Source organism: Martes martes (assembly GCF_963455335.1).
Source record: "Martes martes genome assembly, chromosome: 1".
NCBI classification, from domain to species: Eukaryota; Metazoa; Chordata; class Mammalia; order Carnivora; family Mustelidae; genus Martes; species Martes martes.
Window position 1 is genome coordinate 115,260,009 of NC_137888.1, and position 19,171 is coordinate 115,279,179.

The 19,171-nt window shown below is 44.7% G+C and overlaps 1 protein-coding gene across 2 annotated transcripts; it reads right to left on the reverse strand.

Annotated features, from left to right (window-relative positions):
* Window positions 1–933: 933 nt before the first annotated feature.
* On the reverse strand, window positions 934–18,966 carry APOD (apolipoprotein D). Of its 2 annotated transcripts, none has more exons than XM_080827830.1 (5): window positions 18,676–18,966; window positions 14,086–14,215; window positions 8,040–8,161; window positions 4,532–4,620; window positions 934–1,412 (listed from the first exon to the last, which is right to left on the reverse strand). In XM_080827830.1, the coding sequence occupies exons 2-5, from the start codon at window positions 14,206–14,208 to the stop codon at window positions 1,177–1,179; spliced, it is 570 nt and encodes a 189-aa protein (XP_080683956.1). In that variant the 5' UTR covers window positions 14,209–14,215; window positions 18,676–18,966; the 3' UTR covers window positions 934–1,176. The 2 variants fall into 2 exon arrangements, with proteins under 2 accessions (XP_080683956.1, XP_080683957.1); XM_080827831.1 differs by having other exon boundaries at window positions 14,086–14,228; window positions 18,676–18,733.
* Between the last annotated feature and the right edge of the window lie 205 nt (window positions 18,967–19,171).

The following is a 19,171-nucleotide window of genomic DNA, read 5'->3' on the forward strand; positions in this document are numbered from 1 at the left end:
TGCCTCTCTGCCTACTTGTGATCTCTGTCAAATAAATAAATAAAATCTCTTAAAAAAAATAGAAAGCATTAGAAGTTTCCAATGCTCAAGGCAATCCATACCTTATATTCATGCTGAAAAAGCAAAACTCTCATCAGATGGCTTAATTTTGTCTTTGTCTCCCAAAGCATTTGTAGATTACAAATGCTATGTGAACTAAGTGAAATTGCAGGGGGAGAATTCTGAGACCTTTCCAATTTTAAAAGTCATGATGTAAAAACAAAACAAAACAAAAACCCAAAAAATAAAACCTCAAGGTGGTTCCCAATTCTCTGAAGTTGGGACACCCAGAGCCATGACTGTGAGATCCTGTGGGCGCCTATGTCTTACGGGGACTGAGACTCTCCCAGAGCTCCCCACGGTTCCCTCTATGTGCTGCTACCTTTGCACACCCCAGCTTGGACTATACATGCATCTATACTTGTCAGTTTCCCTCGCTAGTCTGGGAGCTTCTGTGGGATGACAAGGGTTCAATGCCTGGAATGCAGGTGGGCCTCAGTACATATCAGTTGAATGAAAGACACCCAAAAAGTATTTTCTTAAAAAAAAAAATTCCACATAGTCTTCTCCCTTATTGATTCTCCCCTGCACAGACCCCAAGATGGTCTCCTGAGTTAGCCTGACTCTGAGGACCTCCTGATGAGAAAGTAAATACTTCAAAGAAATTGCCTGTCAGAGACTCAAAAAACGAAGTGATTCCCCCCTAAAGGAGTGCCCACTGCAGGACGGGGACACCTGGATTCAGGCCCCCCACCACAAGCCTTTGCCATCAGCTGTCCCCTTCCAGAAACAGGATTATTACCTTTAAACTGTGCACTGCTTTGTTTCTTTAAGCAGAACTGTTCAGGGATCTCCAAACATAAGCTTATAATGAAAACCCCACAATAATCAATTCAGAATCTACTGTGAGCACAGCAGGTCAGCAACAAGTTTATTATTAGACTGGCAAGGTCACAGACTGGTGCATGGCTAAGTGTTTGCGCCAACTCTCCTTGACTTTCTCTCCATGGGTTTCTGCTGTCAAATTTCCCTTCTGGTGTTTGCAATGGTTTGCGGTGGTGGGTTTTTCTTTATGCGGATGGGGGAGCAAAGCAAAAGAAGTAACAGAGAAGTAATGCAGGTTCCCTCTAGAGCCTCTCACAGTGACTCGGGGCAATTCACCTGATCTGTGATAGTCATTTTCTCAATGTCAATGTCATTAGAGGTCAGGATATCTTTTAGATAGGTCACGGTTTCTGGAGGGAGATAAGGGTTTCTTCCCAAGATCCAAACATGATCCATGTGAAAAAGCCAGACGATTGTGGTGCAGGAGTACACGAGGGCGTAGTTCTCATAGTCGGTGGCCAGAACCCAGTATGGAGCCGACGGCATCACTGAGAACCAGAGGAGGGCAGTGTTAAGAGGGAACAGGGCAAGAGGAACCTTCATCTCCAGGACCCAGGAAGCCAGGGTCCTAGTTCTTCTACACGAGTGCTTCTTAACTCTGAATTCATGTGGGAATCTTATGGGAGCTTTAAAAAATCCTAGGCCAACACCCTCCAGGCCTGCCCAGATCCTGATGTGGAGGTGACTGGAACTCCTGAAGTCTCCCCCCGTGATTCCAGGTTGCAGCCCGAGCTCAAAGCCATCATTCTGGATCCTCCCTCCCTGGCAGCAGATTGGTCTGCAGAAGGCAACAGTTAATAGGGAATTTTGTTGGACCCCCCTAGACTAATAGGCTGCACTTAGCACTAGTACAAATGGAGGCACCACTTAGATAAGTGGAGTCAAGAATGTGAAGTCAGGGGACGCCCGGGTAGCTCAGTTCATGATTTGAGGGTCCTGGGATCAAGTCCCACATCAGACTCCCTGCTCAGCGGGGAGTCTGCTTATCCCTCTGCAGCTCCCTCTGCTTATGCGCGCTCTCTCCCCCAACCCCTGACAAATAAATTTTAAAAATCTTTAGAAGAAAAGAGAATGTGAGGTCAGGGGCCCCAGGCTTTCCAGATCTGTACTTCCCCGATTCCTTTAGAAACTGCCTGGGGAAGGAATTAAGGACTAATGTTGATTTGTTTGTTTTTCTTTTTGTATGATCGTCAAAAGTTCCTCTGTTCTTAAGAATATGGTAAATCAGGTGATAACAGGTTAAAAACTCTTCCTCACAAAGGGCCTATAAAGATTCATTGAATGACATCTGCCTAGTATCAAAATTTCAGCATTAAAGGGTCCTTACGGAGAGGGAAGATTTACCTTCTCCATCTGAATCCAGAAACTTGCTCTATGAACTTAACCTCCACACCACAGTCCAAGGCAAGTAAAAGTCATAGCCTACCTTGTTCAAGGTAAGTGGAACATGAACCCAAATGGCAGAAAGCTGTGAGCTGACCCCATAAGAATAAAAGATTTGGACACATATGCCGTCATGGGTGGTTTGCTTTCTTGGGTTTCAAGCATCCCACCACCTCCACTCCAAAATAATCCCTGTTTGCCAAGCCAAACCATATCTCAACACTCGTGAATGACCATGAGAAGCTGGACAAAGGAGGCAGTGTGTGAGAGGTTAGAGCTTGGCTGGGCGTCAAAGACCCAGCTGGTCATCAGTATAACACGAGAGCGCCAGTCCAGATGACAACCCAACAAGGTCCCTCCTCTCTCTGACTTTCTACCTGTTTATAAATATGAAAAAGGAAGGACACTTGGAGGATGCCTGATGGACAGAAGCCTGTACAAGGCTACGGGGCCCACACTGAGTGCTGTTTCTGACTTACTTTTCTAACCCTGTTGGTGCCTGCCTGCTGGGCTCACCATGAGAGCTCGTATTCGTCATATATCTGCTATCTGTGACTTTCCACTGCTTTGTGCGTTCCCAGCTGGACCAAGAACTCTGCAGCCCTGAGTTGTCTGGAGGAAATATTCTTCCAACCTCTTTTGGTGATGGCCTCATGCCCCACCTGCACACAGCCAGGGGTTCACATGCTGTCTTCCTCCCACAGGGTCTTAGATCTCAAGACCCATTTACCTAGATGTTTCGTCTCAGCAAAGAAAATTTCCATGTTTCTGTATTAGAAAACTCTGACAGCCTCCTACTGCTTCTGGGAGGCACTTCAACCCAGGAACACGGCTTTTGAGGCTCTGCCCAGTCTTGTCTTGTGCTCCACGTACCTGCCCATCCCCTGGGCTTCTCTCTGCAGGCCTTTCCTCTTGCCACTCTTGCACTTGGGGCAGCCTTTCCCATAATCCCCCACACACCCTGGAAGACCCAGGGCAAACGTCTGATCCTCCACCAGAATAAATCTCCTCCTCCTCTGCTTGCCCTGCCAGGAGCTCCTGCCTCTTCCAGCTCCTGTTCCAAGCTTCTTTTGGAAAGTTGTGCCCATAATATTTGGCCTTGCCTCCTATCCTCACCCCTCAATTTAGAGTTTGGGGTCCTATGTTTTGGTCCCAAGTCTGCCTCTAATTAGTCCAGTGACCTTGCCTCCATCAGCTAGATTTTCTGCACTTGGACTTTCTTATTTGTGATATAAACAAGAGAAACTGACATGTACAAAGCCCCTTCCAGTTTATGGAGCATGTACCATCTCATTTTCCTTTATGACACTGGGCGCAGAGGTAAAGATATTTGCCCATGTTCACATGTGCAGGAAAAACTGTTTTCATCTCCCAGCATTCCTATCTTGGTGTATGAAATAGGAGTGTCCTCTCTGCCCCCATCTAGGGGCTTGATGGGGGGTGGGAGGTAGTGATTCCTCTTGCAGCTGTGACTTCAGTATCTGCCACTTGGGTGGGGAGAAGGACCCTCGAGCACACTGGGAATTAAGAAATCTCACATTTCTGACCTGCCTTCTCCCGTGTGTCTCTATCAACAGTAAAACTAATATTTAGTGTTTTCTCTGTTGCCCGTGTCCATTCCTCCATGAGCCCAGAGCTCGGAGGGCACATGCCCATGATCAAATATCCCTCAGAGAAATCCACAGTGTGGCGAGAAAGTGGCAGACAGAGCCGGGGCTCAGATTTACCTTCACTCATTATCTCTTGCTGTCAAGCTTCTGTGCATATCAATAGTTCTGCTAAGAATACCACTACTAACTATTACTAACCACTAATGTTTCCGACCTTCGTTTCCTCTGGGGGGGAGGGGTGGTGGGAAAGGCGGGATTGGTTATCCTACTGTTCAGGCCCTGTGTGCTGCTATCTGTGCTTCCTCTCTGGAAACGCGGTAGTTTTTATAGTAAATCGCCTGTGTACTTGTCAGTATCCACACTGGGGTTTAAGTCCCTCAGGGACAAGCCCAGCTCTGTCTGGCTCATCATTGCATCTTTGGTGCCTAGCCCTGAGCTGCATGTAGCCAGTGCTCAACAAATAATTATGTATTAAGTCACGACAGGTGACACCCAGATGTGACAGGAGTGTTCCCACCCAGGGCTCTGACTTCCCATTTGAGGTAGAAAAGGCTCTAGCTTTCAGTTTGCGTATCTCTTGTCCCTGAAACCTCCCAAGGGAAGTGAGTACTTACACCAGAAAAACTTAACTCCCAGCTTGGCAGGCTCTGTAAGGTTGCCCTGGGTGGCTTCGCCTTCGATTTGATTCACAGTTCCATCAGATCTGCAATGAGTTAAAACAACAACAACAACAACAACAAACAACGAAAAACCTTAACTCATGGGAAGCCAAAAATCAGTGAAAGGCAAGATGTGTGACACTAAGGACCAGGGCTGCGAGAATGTGATTGCTGGTTAGGAAGGCTCTGTCCCCTCTCCTTTGTCACTGTCTCACACCAGGCGAAAGCAGATGGCCTTGGAGTGATAAGAAGCAAGAAATGAAATGCTCCAGGACCGGATAATATGTTAGGCCCTTGCCCTTTAGGGCTATTTTTTGGGTCCTGCAAGGCCATTTCCCATTCTCAGGCTCCAGAGGGAGGGAGTAAAAGAAAAGGGAAAAACAAACGAAACAACCCAATACACTAAGAAGATTAGCTGCTTTAAAAACAAGAAAGAGCCAAAGGAAAACAAAAACAAACAAACAACAACAACAACAAAACGAGGACAGCTGGAAGTCTGGAGATCTGCAAGTTTTCCCTGCTCTTGGGGTCTCAGTGACATATGTCCCATAAAGGTATTCATTCACCTGAGCTCCAAGACCCCATCCAGCCCAGCAGGCTTCTGATGGAGTGTGGGAAATTTTGACCCCAGCCAGGTACAGCAGGCAAAGAGAAAACATTTGTGATTCTCAGAGATGTTGAACGAGAAGAAATGCCCATCTCACAATGAGTGCCACCTTACACTTACAATTGGCAGTGTCATTTCTTTCTTAGTGGTTTATAAAATGGTGGTGTGTCTGAAGTGATGGTCTCAGATTGGATGAAGTACTTTCACTCTTTTGAAGGGAGCTGGCTCCATTTCCGGATAACTGGCCATGACCCCAGGGACCTGGGGGAGCAGGAAAAGGACTGGGGATAGACTGAAGGAAGGTGCTCACATATCACAGGGCTCTTCAAGGACACTGAAGGATGAGCAGCCCATTCATCACTCCTCAAGGGGCAAACTAAAACTAGAGGACTAGTGTGTGTTAGAATCTGTCAGTAGGAGGGGCGCCTGGGTGGCTCAGTGGGTTAAGCCTCCACCTTCGGCTCAGGTCATGATCTCAGGGTCCTGGGATTGAGCCCTGCATAGGGCTCTCTGCTCAGTGGGGAGCCTGCTTCCCCCGCTCCCGGACCCTCTCTCTGCGTGATGTTCTGCCTACTTGTGATCTCTCTCACTCTCTGTCAAATAAAGAAAGTCAGTAGGCTATGTTTAGTGTTGCTGTCCAGAAACCAGACAAAAAACAGGTAAGGAAGGATGGCAGAGGTACTCTGATGCTGTTGGATATGCTGCTGGATGTCTGTCTGTCCTCAAGTAGGGCTGGAGACCAGTCCCTGAGCTGTCACCTGGAACTCCACTGGGAAGACAAGAAGAAGGTCCTTTGCCATCTGCATACAGTTGCTTAGCAACAAGCCAGCCTCTTCTCAACAGACTCCTCCCCTTTCCTTCATCATTTATGCTTTGTCCAGAACAGTTTTCAAAAAACAGTCTCTGATCATAAGCTCACAGTTTGTTCATGGGAAAAACACACTTCTATTTTTCAAGGGAGGCAGCAGTATTTATTAAATGATTAGTCCACACCAAACACTGTTCTAAGTGATTTGCACATGTTATCTCACCCAAAGCTCACAAAGCCCTATGGAGGGAGGTTCTATGATTATTGCCATTTTACAGAGAGGAGACGGAGGCTTAGAGAATGAGCATAAATCACTGAAGATCCCATTGTCAGTATCTGGCAGAACCAGGATTTGAAACTGGGTAGCCTAACTCCCCAGCCTGAACCCTTCAGCTCCCAGCCCTGTGCCAGCTGCTCTGGCCCTCAGATTCTCCGACCCTGCCTAAGAGTAGTTTGCTCAGACTCCATGCTGTGCCTCTCTGCCCATTCGACAGTACTAATGAGAGGAAAACCGTTCCCCTCTCCTGAACTAGCAAACCTTTCTCCGTGTGCCCTTGAATCTTAAACAGATGTGACCCTGCAGGCTGAGCAACCGAATACTCAGGATATGGTTCCAGTCGACTCCCCGCCAGCTCCAAAGGAGAGGTGAAAGATTCTCACGGGGTTTTGGGATCCGTGTCATTGCCTGGCTCTTGGTCACAGAATGGGACAAAATATTTGAAATGAAGTCATTGCAACTTTAGATGGCTTGCCTGCCTCCCAATTCCTAGAGCCTTTCCTGGGCTCTGAAATAAGCTGTTTTTCTCTTTACAGGCCCTTAAGAGTAAGACTCTCACTCTTGTATGTATGCAGGGCCAGGAGTCACCCCCCGGTATCTTGTCTCACAGGAAGCTTAGTGGATAGTAGGATGGCCACACGAAGCCCTAGTAACTTGCAGGCTGGGTTGTGGTTGTTTTTTTGGAGTTGACACTGTTCTCAGATCCTGTGGGGAACAGGAAGGACAGCCCTTCATCCCCAGCCTGCCTTTAATGTGTCCTCTGTCCTCTTCCTCATTTCACTTCTTAAATTTCCGTGTTGTTACTTACAAGCTGTGTGGCCCTTGGGAAATTACTTGACCTCTCTGTACCTCAGTTTCCTCTTCTAGAAAAATGAGGTTAATAACAGCACCTACCTCAGGGTCGCATTGGGGATGAAAAGAATATGCACACTCATTTACATATACATACATATAGGTCCACATGTGTACAGGTGTGTACGAAATAGTGCCTTGAACAGAGGAAGTGCTTAGTATCTGTCACTATTGTTTATTGTTGCTCTTATCTTTGTTGTGGAAGGTAGGTAGGAACTTTTTCTGGAGCTCTTTTAAAGTTTACATTTGCTTTCTAAAGTATGAATTTTTGTATCAAATAGAAATCCGTTAGAAGCTCCCAGTAATAAAAAAGTATACTTTTCTAAGCTTTCCTGTCACATAACCCAGAGGGCGACTACGTCTGTAAATAATAATAAAAGTTGTCTGGAGATGGAATAAATTGTCATGGAAGGCAATGAGCTACCCATTCCTGGAAGGATTCAAGCAGAACTGGATGTTCTCTGTCAGTAGATAATGTACAAGGGCTTCTCTCTTGGTTTGGGAGATCAGATGAGAAGGTTCCTCCCCTTGGCCTCTGCTACCTGAGTATGTATTTCACAATAAAAGCGGGAACCCTACAATTTGGGTTCCCGTTGAGTCCCGAGTGCCTTTCCCGGGGAGTACATATACAACAGGTACATAATACAGGGAGTACACAATAGAGTAAATACACAATACAGTAAGATGCTCGGCCAGTGGTCTTGCAAATAAGTGAGTAGTTCCTCATCTCCCCCCACCGTGTCCCGCCATTCCACATGCCAAGAGTCGTCATCTCAGGACCTGCTGTGAACAGGCAGTGCATACCCAGCCACATTGGCATCCCCCTTGAACTAGACTGCAAGGACACCCAGTCACCCCAGGACAGCTCTCTGCTGGCTGGCTCCAGTACTGTGCTGCTTTTGAAACCACAGCCACTCACCTCAACTCCTGGTTTATCACTTTGATGTTTCCGTTTTCCATTAACGAGTAGTTGGCCTGGATGCAACTTCCCTTCTCAAAGCTCACCGGGATCTTCTCAATTTCATACCATCGTCCAAGATACTGCAGAGATAACAACAAACAGAAAACTCTGCAGTTCTCTGGGGACCTGCAAACTCTTCCCTATTGTTGTCTTTTAGAGCAGAGCCCTTTCCTGGGAAACCAAGCAAAATGGGCTGCATTGTTCCCAACAGCAGCTAAGCAAGATATTGATTCAAAGGAGAGTAAGTGAATCAAATGTGCAGGCATTTGTCGAGTGCAACATTTTATTCCTCAAGTGCTCTTTATTTAGATATGCTGTCAGTGGCCACTCCAGCCAAAATCTATGTGAAATTCTAGACTCTGTAAAAGAGAGGGAGCAGTCCAGATGATGTAAGATGCCATCTCGAATATTTTGTGATTCTACGAGGCATCTCTGAATTGTGTGCAAAGTCAGATATGTTCACTGTGGGAAACTGGGACTCCAGGGTTGGTGGAATTCTCCTCATTTGACCCTGGAGAGAGAACTGGTCACAAAGGCTTTTGGCAGGTGATCAGGATTTAGAGACTGATATCATTCTTCCCCTGGGGGCTTGGTCTCAGTTTATAACTTCATGTACAGAGTCAGCACTAAAGGAAATGTGTGACTGTGGGTGAGGGGAGACAGGTGTTTTCGTGTGTCCATGCACCGTCTTGCATGGAGACTGCTCCAATTTACAACCTTCATGGGGGGCAATGTGGAATTATCTAGCAAAGCTGAAAATACATATAGTGCATATATGAGGTTATTTGCTGCAGTACTGTTTTTAAGAACGAAACACAGGAAACTAGAGTCTAAGTGAGCATTAGTAGGGGACGGGGTCCATAAATGATCGCACATCCATATAATGGAATGTTATACTCCTTTTCTTAAAGGAGTCATATGTGATTACCTCCAAGATACATTCAATGGAAAAAGAGCTGGGTGAAAAATAGAGCACATGGAAAAATGGGGGGAAAGGTTATTATATTCATTTTTAAAAGATTTTATTTATTTATTTATTTTGAGAGAGAGAGCACTAGAGAGAGAGAGAGAGACAGAGAGCAATCATGAATGAGGGGCAGAGAGAGAGGGAGAAGCAGACTCTCCGTTGAGCAGGGATCCTGATGTGGGGCTCCATCCCAGGACCCTGGGATCAGGACCTGAGCCGAAGCAGATGCTCAACCAACTGAGCCCCCAAGGTCCCAATTACGCTCTCTTTCTGTCGCCGCTATAACGAACAAATTACCACAAGCTCACAACATGAATTTGTGGTCTCACAGTTCTGTCCGTCACAGTTCTGTACATCAAGTGAGCTTGGTTAATATCAAGGTGTTGGCAAGGCTATGTTCCTTTCTAGAGGCTCTAGAGAACTCTGTCTTCTTGCCTTGTCCAAGTTCTAGAGGCCACCCACGTTCCTTGGTTGGTGAACCCCTTCCTCCGTCTTCAGGGCCAGCAAAAGCAGGGGAGATCCTTATCACACTGCATCTCTCTGACCACAGCTAGGGAAGGTTCTCTGCCTTCAGTGCTTAGACTGGGCCCACTGGATAATCCAGGCCACTCTTGCCATCTCCAAGTCTAGAACTTTAATCACATCAGCACAATTCCCCTTTCCATGGAAAGTAGCATATCCACAGGTTCCAGGGATCGGGGTGTGGACATCGTCCTGCCTACTGCAGTTATGTATATATTTGTGGACGTAAACATTATCTCCCAAAAGATACACAGTGAACTGTTCTTACTGGTTGCTACTAGAGAGGGAAACTGAGGTAGGAAGGAAACAGGAAGGAATAAAGCTTTTCATCGAATGTTCTTGGGTACATTTAGAATTTTGAACCACATGAATATATTTACTTAGTCAAAATACTAATTCAAAAGACTTTAGAAATTTATTACCCAACAAGGGAAAAGTCAGAGATGCACTCACCTTCAATAGTCAGGCTTTGAACTGAGAGAGTCCTGCCAACAGGGGGCAGTATTACGCCAGTCACATGGCTCTTTTCTCAAATCTATACTCCTGTTTATGACATAAATGTTCCACTCATTTATGAAAGCACATCTTTCCATTAAACCACTGAAATCAACATTTACTTAAAGCACCGAAAAATAAGGTGAAAGATCATTTGGTTTCCTAGGGATCCTCAAAAAAAGCTCCATTTTATACACAACATTTAAAATAGTTCTATTATTGTTAAGGTGAGTTCAGGGCTCCACAATTAAAACCGAGGAAGCGTGATTTTCCAGAAAAGAGGAAACTCGGAGGTTGAAGATTGCTTTTCATGTCATGCTCCTTTATAATTTCATAGTATTTTTGTGAAAGCCGTTTCATGGTTTTGGGTCTGCTTCTCTAGCCACATAAGGAGAGAGCAATGTTTAAAAAGAATCCTGGAGGGGCGCCTGCGTGGCTCAGTCCGTTCGGCTTCCAGCTCTTGATTTTGGCTCAGATCATGATCTTGGGGTTGAGAGATTGAGCCCTGCATTGGGCTCCACACTGATTGGGGAGCCTGCTTGGGATCCTCTCTCTCCCTGTCCCTCTGCCCCTCCCTGCTCCTGCGCAAGCCCCCACCCCCAACGCCGCCTGCTCTCTCTCTCTCTCTCTCACTCTCACTTTCAAAAAAAAAAAAAAAAAAAGGAAAGAAAGAAAAGAAAAAAGAATCCTGGAAAAGATAGAAGTAAGACTATCTGTATTTGCAGGTAGCATGATTTTGTAATAGAAAATCCCAAGGAATCCACACACACAAGAACTATAGGAACTGATAAATGAAATCAGCAAGGTTAAAGGATACGAGATCAATATATAGAAAGTAAACGGGTTTCTACACTTACAATGAACCCTCTGTAAGTTATGAAAATTCCACTTACAATAGTATCAAAAAAATAAAATACTTAGGAATAAATTTAACCAAAGAAACGCAAAACTTATACTCTGAAAAATATAAAACGTTGTTGAAAGAAATGAAAGAAGACCTAAATAAATGGAAAGATAATCTATATTCAAGGACTGGAAGGCTTAAAATTGTTAAGATGACAATGTTCTCCAGATTGATTTAGATTCAGTGCAGTCTTTATAAAAACAAAACAAGCAGAGAAGCACAGTGGAAACATGTTGGGCCCATAAAAACAAAACAAAACAAAAAACAACTCTGCTTTTTTACAGAAATTGACAACCAGATCCTGAAATTCATATGGAAATGCAAAGGAATCAGAAGAACAAAGTTGGAGGCCTCATGTATTTTAATTTCAAAACTTACTACAAAGCTATAGTAATCAATACTGTATAGCACTAGCATAAGGATGGATATATATAACAATATAATAGAATTGATAGTCCAAAAAATAAACTCTTACATATATGGCCAATTGATTTTCAGCAAGGATGCCAAGATTATTCAATGGAAGAATAGCCTTGTCAACAAAAAGTTCTGTGACAACTGAATATCCAAAATAATAAAGTTGGACTTCCTATATCATCCTATATACAAAGTTTAACTTAAAATGGACCACAAACTTAAATGTAATGATTAAAATTAAAAAAAAAACTCTTTTAAGAAAATATAGAAATTAACCTTCATAACCTTGCATTAGGCAATGAGTTTTTTAGAGATCAAAAGCACAAGCCACAAAAGAAAAGAATAGATAAATTGGACCTCATTAATATTAAAAACTTTTGTGCTTCGAAGGACACATTGATAAAGTGAAAAGAGAATCCACAGGATGGGGTAAATATTTGCAAATCCTATATCTGATAAGAGACTTGTATCTAAAACATATAAAGAACTCTCAGAGCTTAATAATTAAAAGATAAATAACCCAAGTAAAAGACGGGCAAAGGACTCAGACATTTCTTCAAAGAAGATATACAAATGGACAATAAACACATGAAAAGATGCTCGTCATCATTAACCATCAGAGAAACACAAATCAAAACCACAATGAGGTACCACTTCGTGCCCTCTAAAATTTTAAGGGCTATAATCCAAAAGATGACAATAACAAGTGTGAGCAAAGATACGGAGAAATCAGTGTGAGACACTGCTGGTGGGAATGTAAAATGGTGATGCAGCTCTTTTGGAAACAGTCTGGCAGTTTCTCAAAAGATTAACGTGGAGTTACCATATGACCTAGCAATTCTCCTCCCAGCTATACACCCAGGAGAACTGAAAATGCATGTCCACCAAAAAAACTCCCATAAAGACAAACACATAAAAATCTTACACATGAATGCTTGTAGAAGCATTACTCCTAATAGTTTAAAAGTGTAAACAACCCAAATGATGAACAGATAAATAAAATGTGGTATTATCCATGCAGGAGAATATTATTTGACAATGAAAAGGGCTGAAGTATAGATACATAGTACAATATGGATGAACTTTGAAAATATTATGCTGCATGAAAGGAATCTGAAAAAACCATGTACTGTATGATTCTGTCCCTATGAAATGTCCAGAATAGGCAAATTCATAGGGACAGTTGATTGCCTGGGGCTGGGGGTGGGGGGTGGAAATGGAAAGTGACTATTTGTGGGTAGGAATGATGAAAATATTCTAAAATTGATTGTGGTGATGGTTTCATAACTCTGTGATTATACAAAAAAATAGAAAGTGAACTTTAAACAGGTGAATTATGTGTTATAGGAATTATATTTCAGCAAAACTTTCTTAAACATCCCACTTCACGCCTCAAGGGACTTTTGTAAATATGGTTCAATTATAATTTTCAAAGTGTCTTTGGATTTTTACCCCCAAATAGAAATATAATTCACATTCCCTGGATTTTTTCTGGAAAGTCTCCTGTAGCTTAGCAGGGTTGCCTGAATAAAGGGACCAGCCTGTAACAGTTACAGAGTGAGCGATGTAAACTGTACTGTATGCGTCCTTCCTACCTCCCCTGTGTGACTCTGTTGATGGCACTCCTTCCCCACAGCCTGCAGGCTCTGAGCTCTCGTCCCTCACTCCTCTACCTAATCCACCCTAAGAGGTCCCAACATTTATTCATACTGAGGAGTGAGTGACTGATAACAATTTTAACATTGCCCATCATGAGTACTGTCTCTTAAAAAAGATCCAAACTTTCTGTTAAGGTGAAATGTCTTAAGAGCAAGATTCTAGGCATGAGTTCATAGCAATGGAAACCTTTCCTGTTTCCACTAGCTGCCTTTTTCTCCTATTCCCTGCGTGTAAATATGTACACATATACACAGGAAGGCTGGGCCTGATCCCAGGAAGAAAAACCACATGTGGGGACCTGGTTATATTGGAATCTTTTTAGTGTAGGTAACAAGAAAGCCTCTTGGGGGAGTTCTGTCTTCTTCTAGGCCCTGCGGGAGGAACTCCTGGGTGCCCAGTACTGTGGCGAAGGCTGGTCTGGAATCCCCCTCTGCGTGGATTAGCAGGGTGACCTGGGTCAGTGATGAGCTGTCTGACATTGAGCTTCTTCATCCGTCGTAGAATGCGAAGAATAGCCCTGGAGCTGCTGCCTGCCCGTCAACTGCCCCATGTCCTCTCAGCCTAGCTGGGTTCACCTCTGCCACTGTGGACAATTCCCACGCACACGCTGCCAGCTGCCCACCTTGAGCCCACGTCTCCCCCTTCGCCGGAAGACCTTGCCAGCACCCCAGAGTGCCCACAGCTGGCTCATACCCCTCCATGGGACAATCTGAGGAGCATTCTACACATTTCCTCAGAGGATTCCCAGCAGGACAGAACACTTTTGTTAACAGTGTTACTGTTGAGGAATGCACACTTAATTGCTCTTCTGCTTCTCTGTCTGCTTCCCCACAGACCCACATTGCTTCCTGGGATCATCTTCCCCGAACTCTCTGCTCCCCAGTTCTTGCCTGAGTCTGCTTCTGGGGGATCCCCCAAGAGGATAAGTACTTACCCCAAGGCTAGCTGTGGGACTCAAAGCAGAATACTAACACTGAAGCCTGGCAGATGTTTATTCAAACAGGAGGCAAAACGGATAGGAGGTTAGCCTTTTACCACACCTTATTCACATCAAAGTTCTCCTGCACTGGTGGAGTCGGGCATTTCCCAAGATGGAAGGCTTGTCCGGATGCCGCACTGAAGAAGCCAGCCAGCGCGGAGAGCAGCAACAGCGCGGTCACCATCTTGAGGCTGTGGAGGGAACCTGGAGTTAGGAGAAACAAAGCCGCTCGAGTCGTTCTGGGCTTCCGAGGACATGCAGTCACACAGGGTGGGGGGGATTTCTGGGGACCTCTCTGGAGACCTCCCTCTGAACCCTTTGGCAATCACCCTGCAGGCCACCTGGGTCATCATCTTCAATGGCCCTGGGAGGCATTCCACCACCCGGAGCCTCTCCAGACACTTTGTACCCCCTGGGAGAGCACACTCTGCCTGGTGTTGGAGCTCGTTGGATTTATTTTACAACTGCTCCCTCCCAATTATGCATTTATCAAGGACAGGCACCCCCAGGACCTGGCAGTGTCAGGCACAGTCCAGACTCGTTAATGAAGAGAAACAATGTGGGGTGGGGGTAGGAAAAGGTTGAAGTTGTCGAGGGAACCGCGTGAGAGAAAAAAGATGAACATAAACAGAGCACGAGTTGGTGTCTTAGGAGACTCATAAGAGAGATGCCTCCCTGATCCACAGCCCGCCTCCCACCTGCCCCCCCACCTTGCTGGGCTGTTCACCAACCCAGAAGTATGCCTGAGACGCAGACAGCTGCATATTGGGGACCCCAAGGCACTCCAGCTGGGTTTGAATGCAGGCTTTGCCACATACTAAGTATAACTGTGTCGTCCAGTTCACACTTGAGCTTCCTGGGCTATTATGTGGAAATAATAATCATAACAACTCCAGGGTTTGAATGCAGGCTTTGCCACATACTAAGTATAACTGTGTCGTCCAGTTCACACTTGAGCTTCCTGGGCTATTATGTGGAAATAATAATCATAACAACTCCATAACAATTTGCGAGAATTAAATGAGATGCTATAGAGAGAGCATTTCGGGTGGTGTCTGATATAGAGAAAATGCTTCATAAACACTAGTTATTGTTACCGTGAAAAGCAGACACAAATAATTGTTTCCTGAATTTCTCTTTGGACTTCTGTTGGGAATATTTTTCTTTCTTTCTTTTTTTTTTTTAAATTTTATTTATTTGACAGAGAGACAGTGAGAGAGGGAACACAAGCAAGGGGGGGTGGGAGAGGGAGAAGCAGGCTCCCTGCTGAGCAGGGAGCCTGATGAGGGACTCGATCCCGGGACTCTGGGATCATGACCTGAGCTAAAGGCAGACGCTTAACAACTGAGCCACGCAGGTGCCCCGTGGGGATATTTTTCATAGATGTGCGTTTATTTTTATTTTTATTTTTTTTTATTCTTTTAGTTGTATAGACAGGGAAACCGATGTGCATTTAACTAGAGGTGGACCAGTAGCTGGCAACAGGCATTTCAGCCCAAACTCCCTTCCCTGCTTCTTGCCCTGACCTCTTCCGTGTGACTCCTTGCCTGTGGCTGCACAGGAGATATTTCTAGCTCTTTGCCTTTCTCCCTGCAATGAAGAGGACTGAATCCATGCAAGCCAAATGTTCTCAGATCTGAGCATTTAAAAGGATGTGTCATAACAGGAATAATTATAACCACTTTATTATGGTTAAACCTCTAAATAACCTTTAATAATCAATAGCTTTTCTTCTGGAGGTTTCACTGCTCCATTTCCAAAGGAACAGTTACATAATGAGTAAAGCTGCCAGCCAGGGATGGTGGTGGCGGGGTGGTGGCTGAGTCTCCCCTGAGCAAGCCAAGTCTGTGGTCGGACCCCACCTTCTCTGAGAATCCATCTCCCATTGGCTTCTTCCACCACGTAAACATCTGTCTTTTAACCTTTGGGGAGATGATGGGAATAGCCTGAACTTACAAAAATTTGCATCCATCTCTGGAAATTCTTAGAACTGCGGAGCTCTACTCTTGGCCTTCAGTAGGCTCCAAGTTCTCCATGCCTTGGCCAGAAGATCCAAACTCAAAGGCTGGCTGGTCACACATTATGCATGTTCTACAGGGCCCCCCAAACTGGCGGGACTTGAGAGGTCCTTTACCCATTCCCCAAACCCCCGGGTGTACAGATGGGAAGCTGAATGCCAGAAGGGGCAGAGAGCTGGGACTCAGGGGCCATCACCAGCTGTCCATCCTGCAGCGACCCTCAGATAGACTTCCTTCTGCACACCAGCTTTGGTGACTTTCAGTAAACACCTACCTCTGTAACCTTGATGAGCCTCATTTCACCGTGTGACAACTACACCAAAAGTCAGTTCCCTGTCTTATTCTGACAAATCTCTTATTACAAAATGTTCTCTTGTGGGCTGAAACATGTGCTTTAGCTCTGTAGGAGGATTTCAGAGTAAGGCTAATTCTTAGCATTGCTCGCATCTCTTCCAAAGATGCCTCTTCCTTGCAAGAGTTTTACTCCTCTGGTTAAAACTTTTTGCAAGAGTAAGGGTTGATGGCATCCATAGTTTCTCTTCCAGGCCCCTCCCATTCTAGCTCACTCCACACTTCTTCAGCACCTTCTGAAGGGGAGGAAGTGGGGAGAGGACTTGGGAGACAAGTTGAACAAAGTGAAGCCATTTTGGTTTTAGGCTAACCAAGAGTCAGCAGGTCATAAAAAGGGTTACAAGATCTGACTCACAGAAGCCGCAAGACCCCATTCCCTCAGGTAATAAAAGCGGCAAAGGTCAGACATTCTTAAAATTGCTCCCTGCAGGCAATTTCACGATCCTAAAACAATGGAAAAACTCACCACCCAATGTAAATGAAAAACCCAAAGTTAAAGATTGAGCCCCTCCCTATATGGTTAGTTAATTAAAAAAACTTATTAAGACCCTTTATTAGAGGCAAAGGGATGTCCTCTTTGTCAGCTGGAAGGGGGGACTGCTATTTTGTGAGGTAGCTCCTTTCTTCTATACTTAATACATCTTTGTCCCTTTCTCTAAACAGCTTGCTCTCAAATTCTTGCCTTTCGAGGCCAAGAACCCTCTTAGCGATGGGCCTGAGGCCCTCCCTCTGGATCAAAGGTAAATCACATTATTAACATACACCTGTGAACTTGGGTATGTGTGACCTATATTTTTGCATCATCTTCTAAATACTAATGGGAGGATGTCTTAATGAGGGGAGTTTACATATTTTAAAAATAAATATAATTTAGGGGCGCCTGGGTGGCTCAGTGGTTTAAGCCTTTGCCTTCAGCTCAGGTCATGGTCTCAGGGTCCTGGGATGGAACCCTGCATTGGGCTTTCTGCTCAGTGGGGAGCCTGCCTCCCCCTCTCTCTCTGCCTGCCTCTCTGCCTACTTGTGATCTCTCTCTCTCTGTCAAATAAATAAATAAAATCTTAAAATAAATAAATAAATAAATAAATAAATAAAATGTAATGCTATTTTAACTGAATATTCAATTATTTATTAAGAATTCTACTAAGGTTATGGTGCACCCACCCTGGGCCAGCACTGACTCTGTGAACTGAAATTCACAGTCATTGAACTTCCCCATGGAGAAGCCCGGGCCTCAGTATGTTGAATGGGCCCCACCCCGTAAGGCCACGATACCCTACCTGTTAGGGTCCCGCACTGACATTCTCTTTGTTCCCAATGGTGTTAATGAGCCCAGATTAGTTCCTGCTAAGCTCTGAAGCCAGAACTTCTTTAGACCAGGTCTCCTAGGAGCCTGTTCTCTTGATGCCTGCGTATTACCGAGGACCTAGTCCCTGATTTTATTTTTTTTATTTTTAAAGATTTTATTTATGTATTTGACAGATAGAAATCACAAGTAGGCAGAGAGGCAGGCAGAGAGAGAGAGATGGGAAGCAGGCTCCCTGCTGGGCAGAGAGCCCAATGCGGGGCTCGATCCCAGGACCCTGGGACCATGACCCGAGCTGAAGGCAGAGAGGCCTTAGCCCACTGAGCCACCCAGGTGCCCCCCTAGTCCCTGATTTTAAAGATCTGCAGATCCAAAGAGGACTGGCTTCTGAGATTTCACGTGATAAAACAAAATACATTTCCGCAAGTCAATGCGTCTAAAAAACCCATTTAGCTGCTGAATCGAACAAGAAACCATGTCTTCTCAGGAAAATAGTTTTGTACCACATTGTTAAATGCATTTTCTATTCACAGGATGAATTCCAGTTCACTTTTCAGTTAATTTTACTGCAGCACACCAGTGGATGACAAGTCCCCGAGAACCCACCCAGGACAGTACTGGTGTAGGGAAAATTTTCCTATCGTCTATCTAGCATAGAAGAGGGTGCCCAGTGCAAGTAAAAGACTTGGAGATGAGTCAACATGGGTTTGGCAGCCCAGTTCAGCATCTGTCGGCAGGCTTCTCTTGACTTGTGTTTGGGATAGCTGAACCTCAGTTTCATCTTCTGAAAATGGGACAGTTAGTATCTACTTTGGAAGGGAGCTTGAGGAAAAACGAGACCAAATTTGCAAAGCAGCAGGCACAAACCCTCCATCGTGTTAGTTACTATTGTTAGCTGAAAAGGGGCCATAGAAAGCCAAGACTGTCTCTAGGGTAAGCATCATTCATCATAAATGAAAATTAAAACCACAATACGTACCTTTTTGGTCAAGATGAAGGCAGTTTCCACATGCAAACTCACCCAATTTAGGATGTCTTCTCTTGTTGACTGGCTTCTCCCAAGCTGTTTTATAAGCTTCACAGGGTCATTGATGTTTCATTTTAATGCATGCCACACCCCGCCCAGTTCAGGAAGGCTGGCCTAAAAGCTTAGCTCTGTACCAAACACAAAAATGGGATGTTTTGTCCATCTCCCTCCCCCAGTTTCCTTCACAGCTGCTCCCTGCAAAAGAAACAATGAGATACTGTGTGTGTGCATGTATGTGAGAGCGAGGGAAAGACAAAGTGCATTTCATTCAAAACATCTTTTTTGCTGTGTGGATTTTCTAATTTAATTTCTCAGTCAGAAATGCACTTTTAAGTTCCAGGAAGATGAGTTGCAACATGTTTTCGAGCATCTGGTATTTATTTTTCATTTTTGTATAAATGAAAAATCAACAATCTCCTTTCCCCACACAGAGCATGAATTCCATCCC

What these genes read in the sequence shown, in the direction of transcription:
- APOD (XM_080827830.1), bottom strand. Translation starts at nt 14,208, where the DNA reads ATGGTGACCGCGCTGTTGCTGCTCTCCGCGCTGGCTGGCTTCTTCAGT. An exon ending in GTGATAAACCAGGAGTTGAG is followed by an intron (nt 4,621 to 8,039) that starts GTGAGTGGCTGT and finishes AACTCATTGCAG; the next exon opens with ATCTGATGGAACTGTGAATC. An exon ending in GGGAGTTAAGTTTTTCTGGT is followed by an intron (nt 1,413 to 4,531) that starts GTAAGTACTCAC and finishes TCTGGTTCTCAG; the next exon opens with TGATGCCGTCGGCTCCATAC.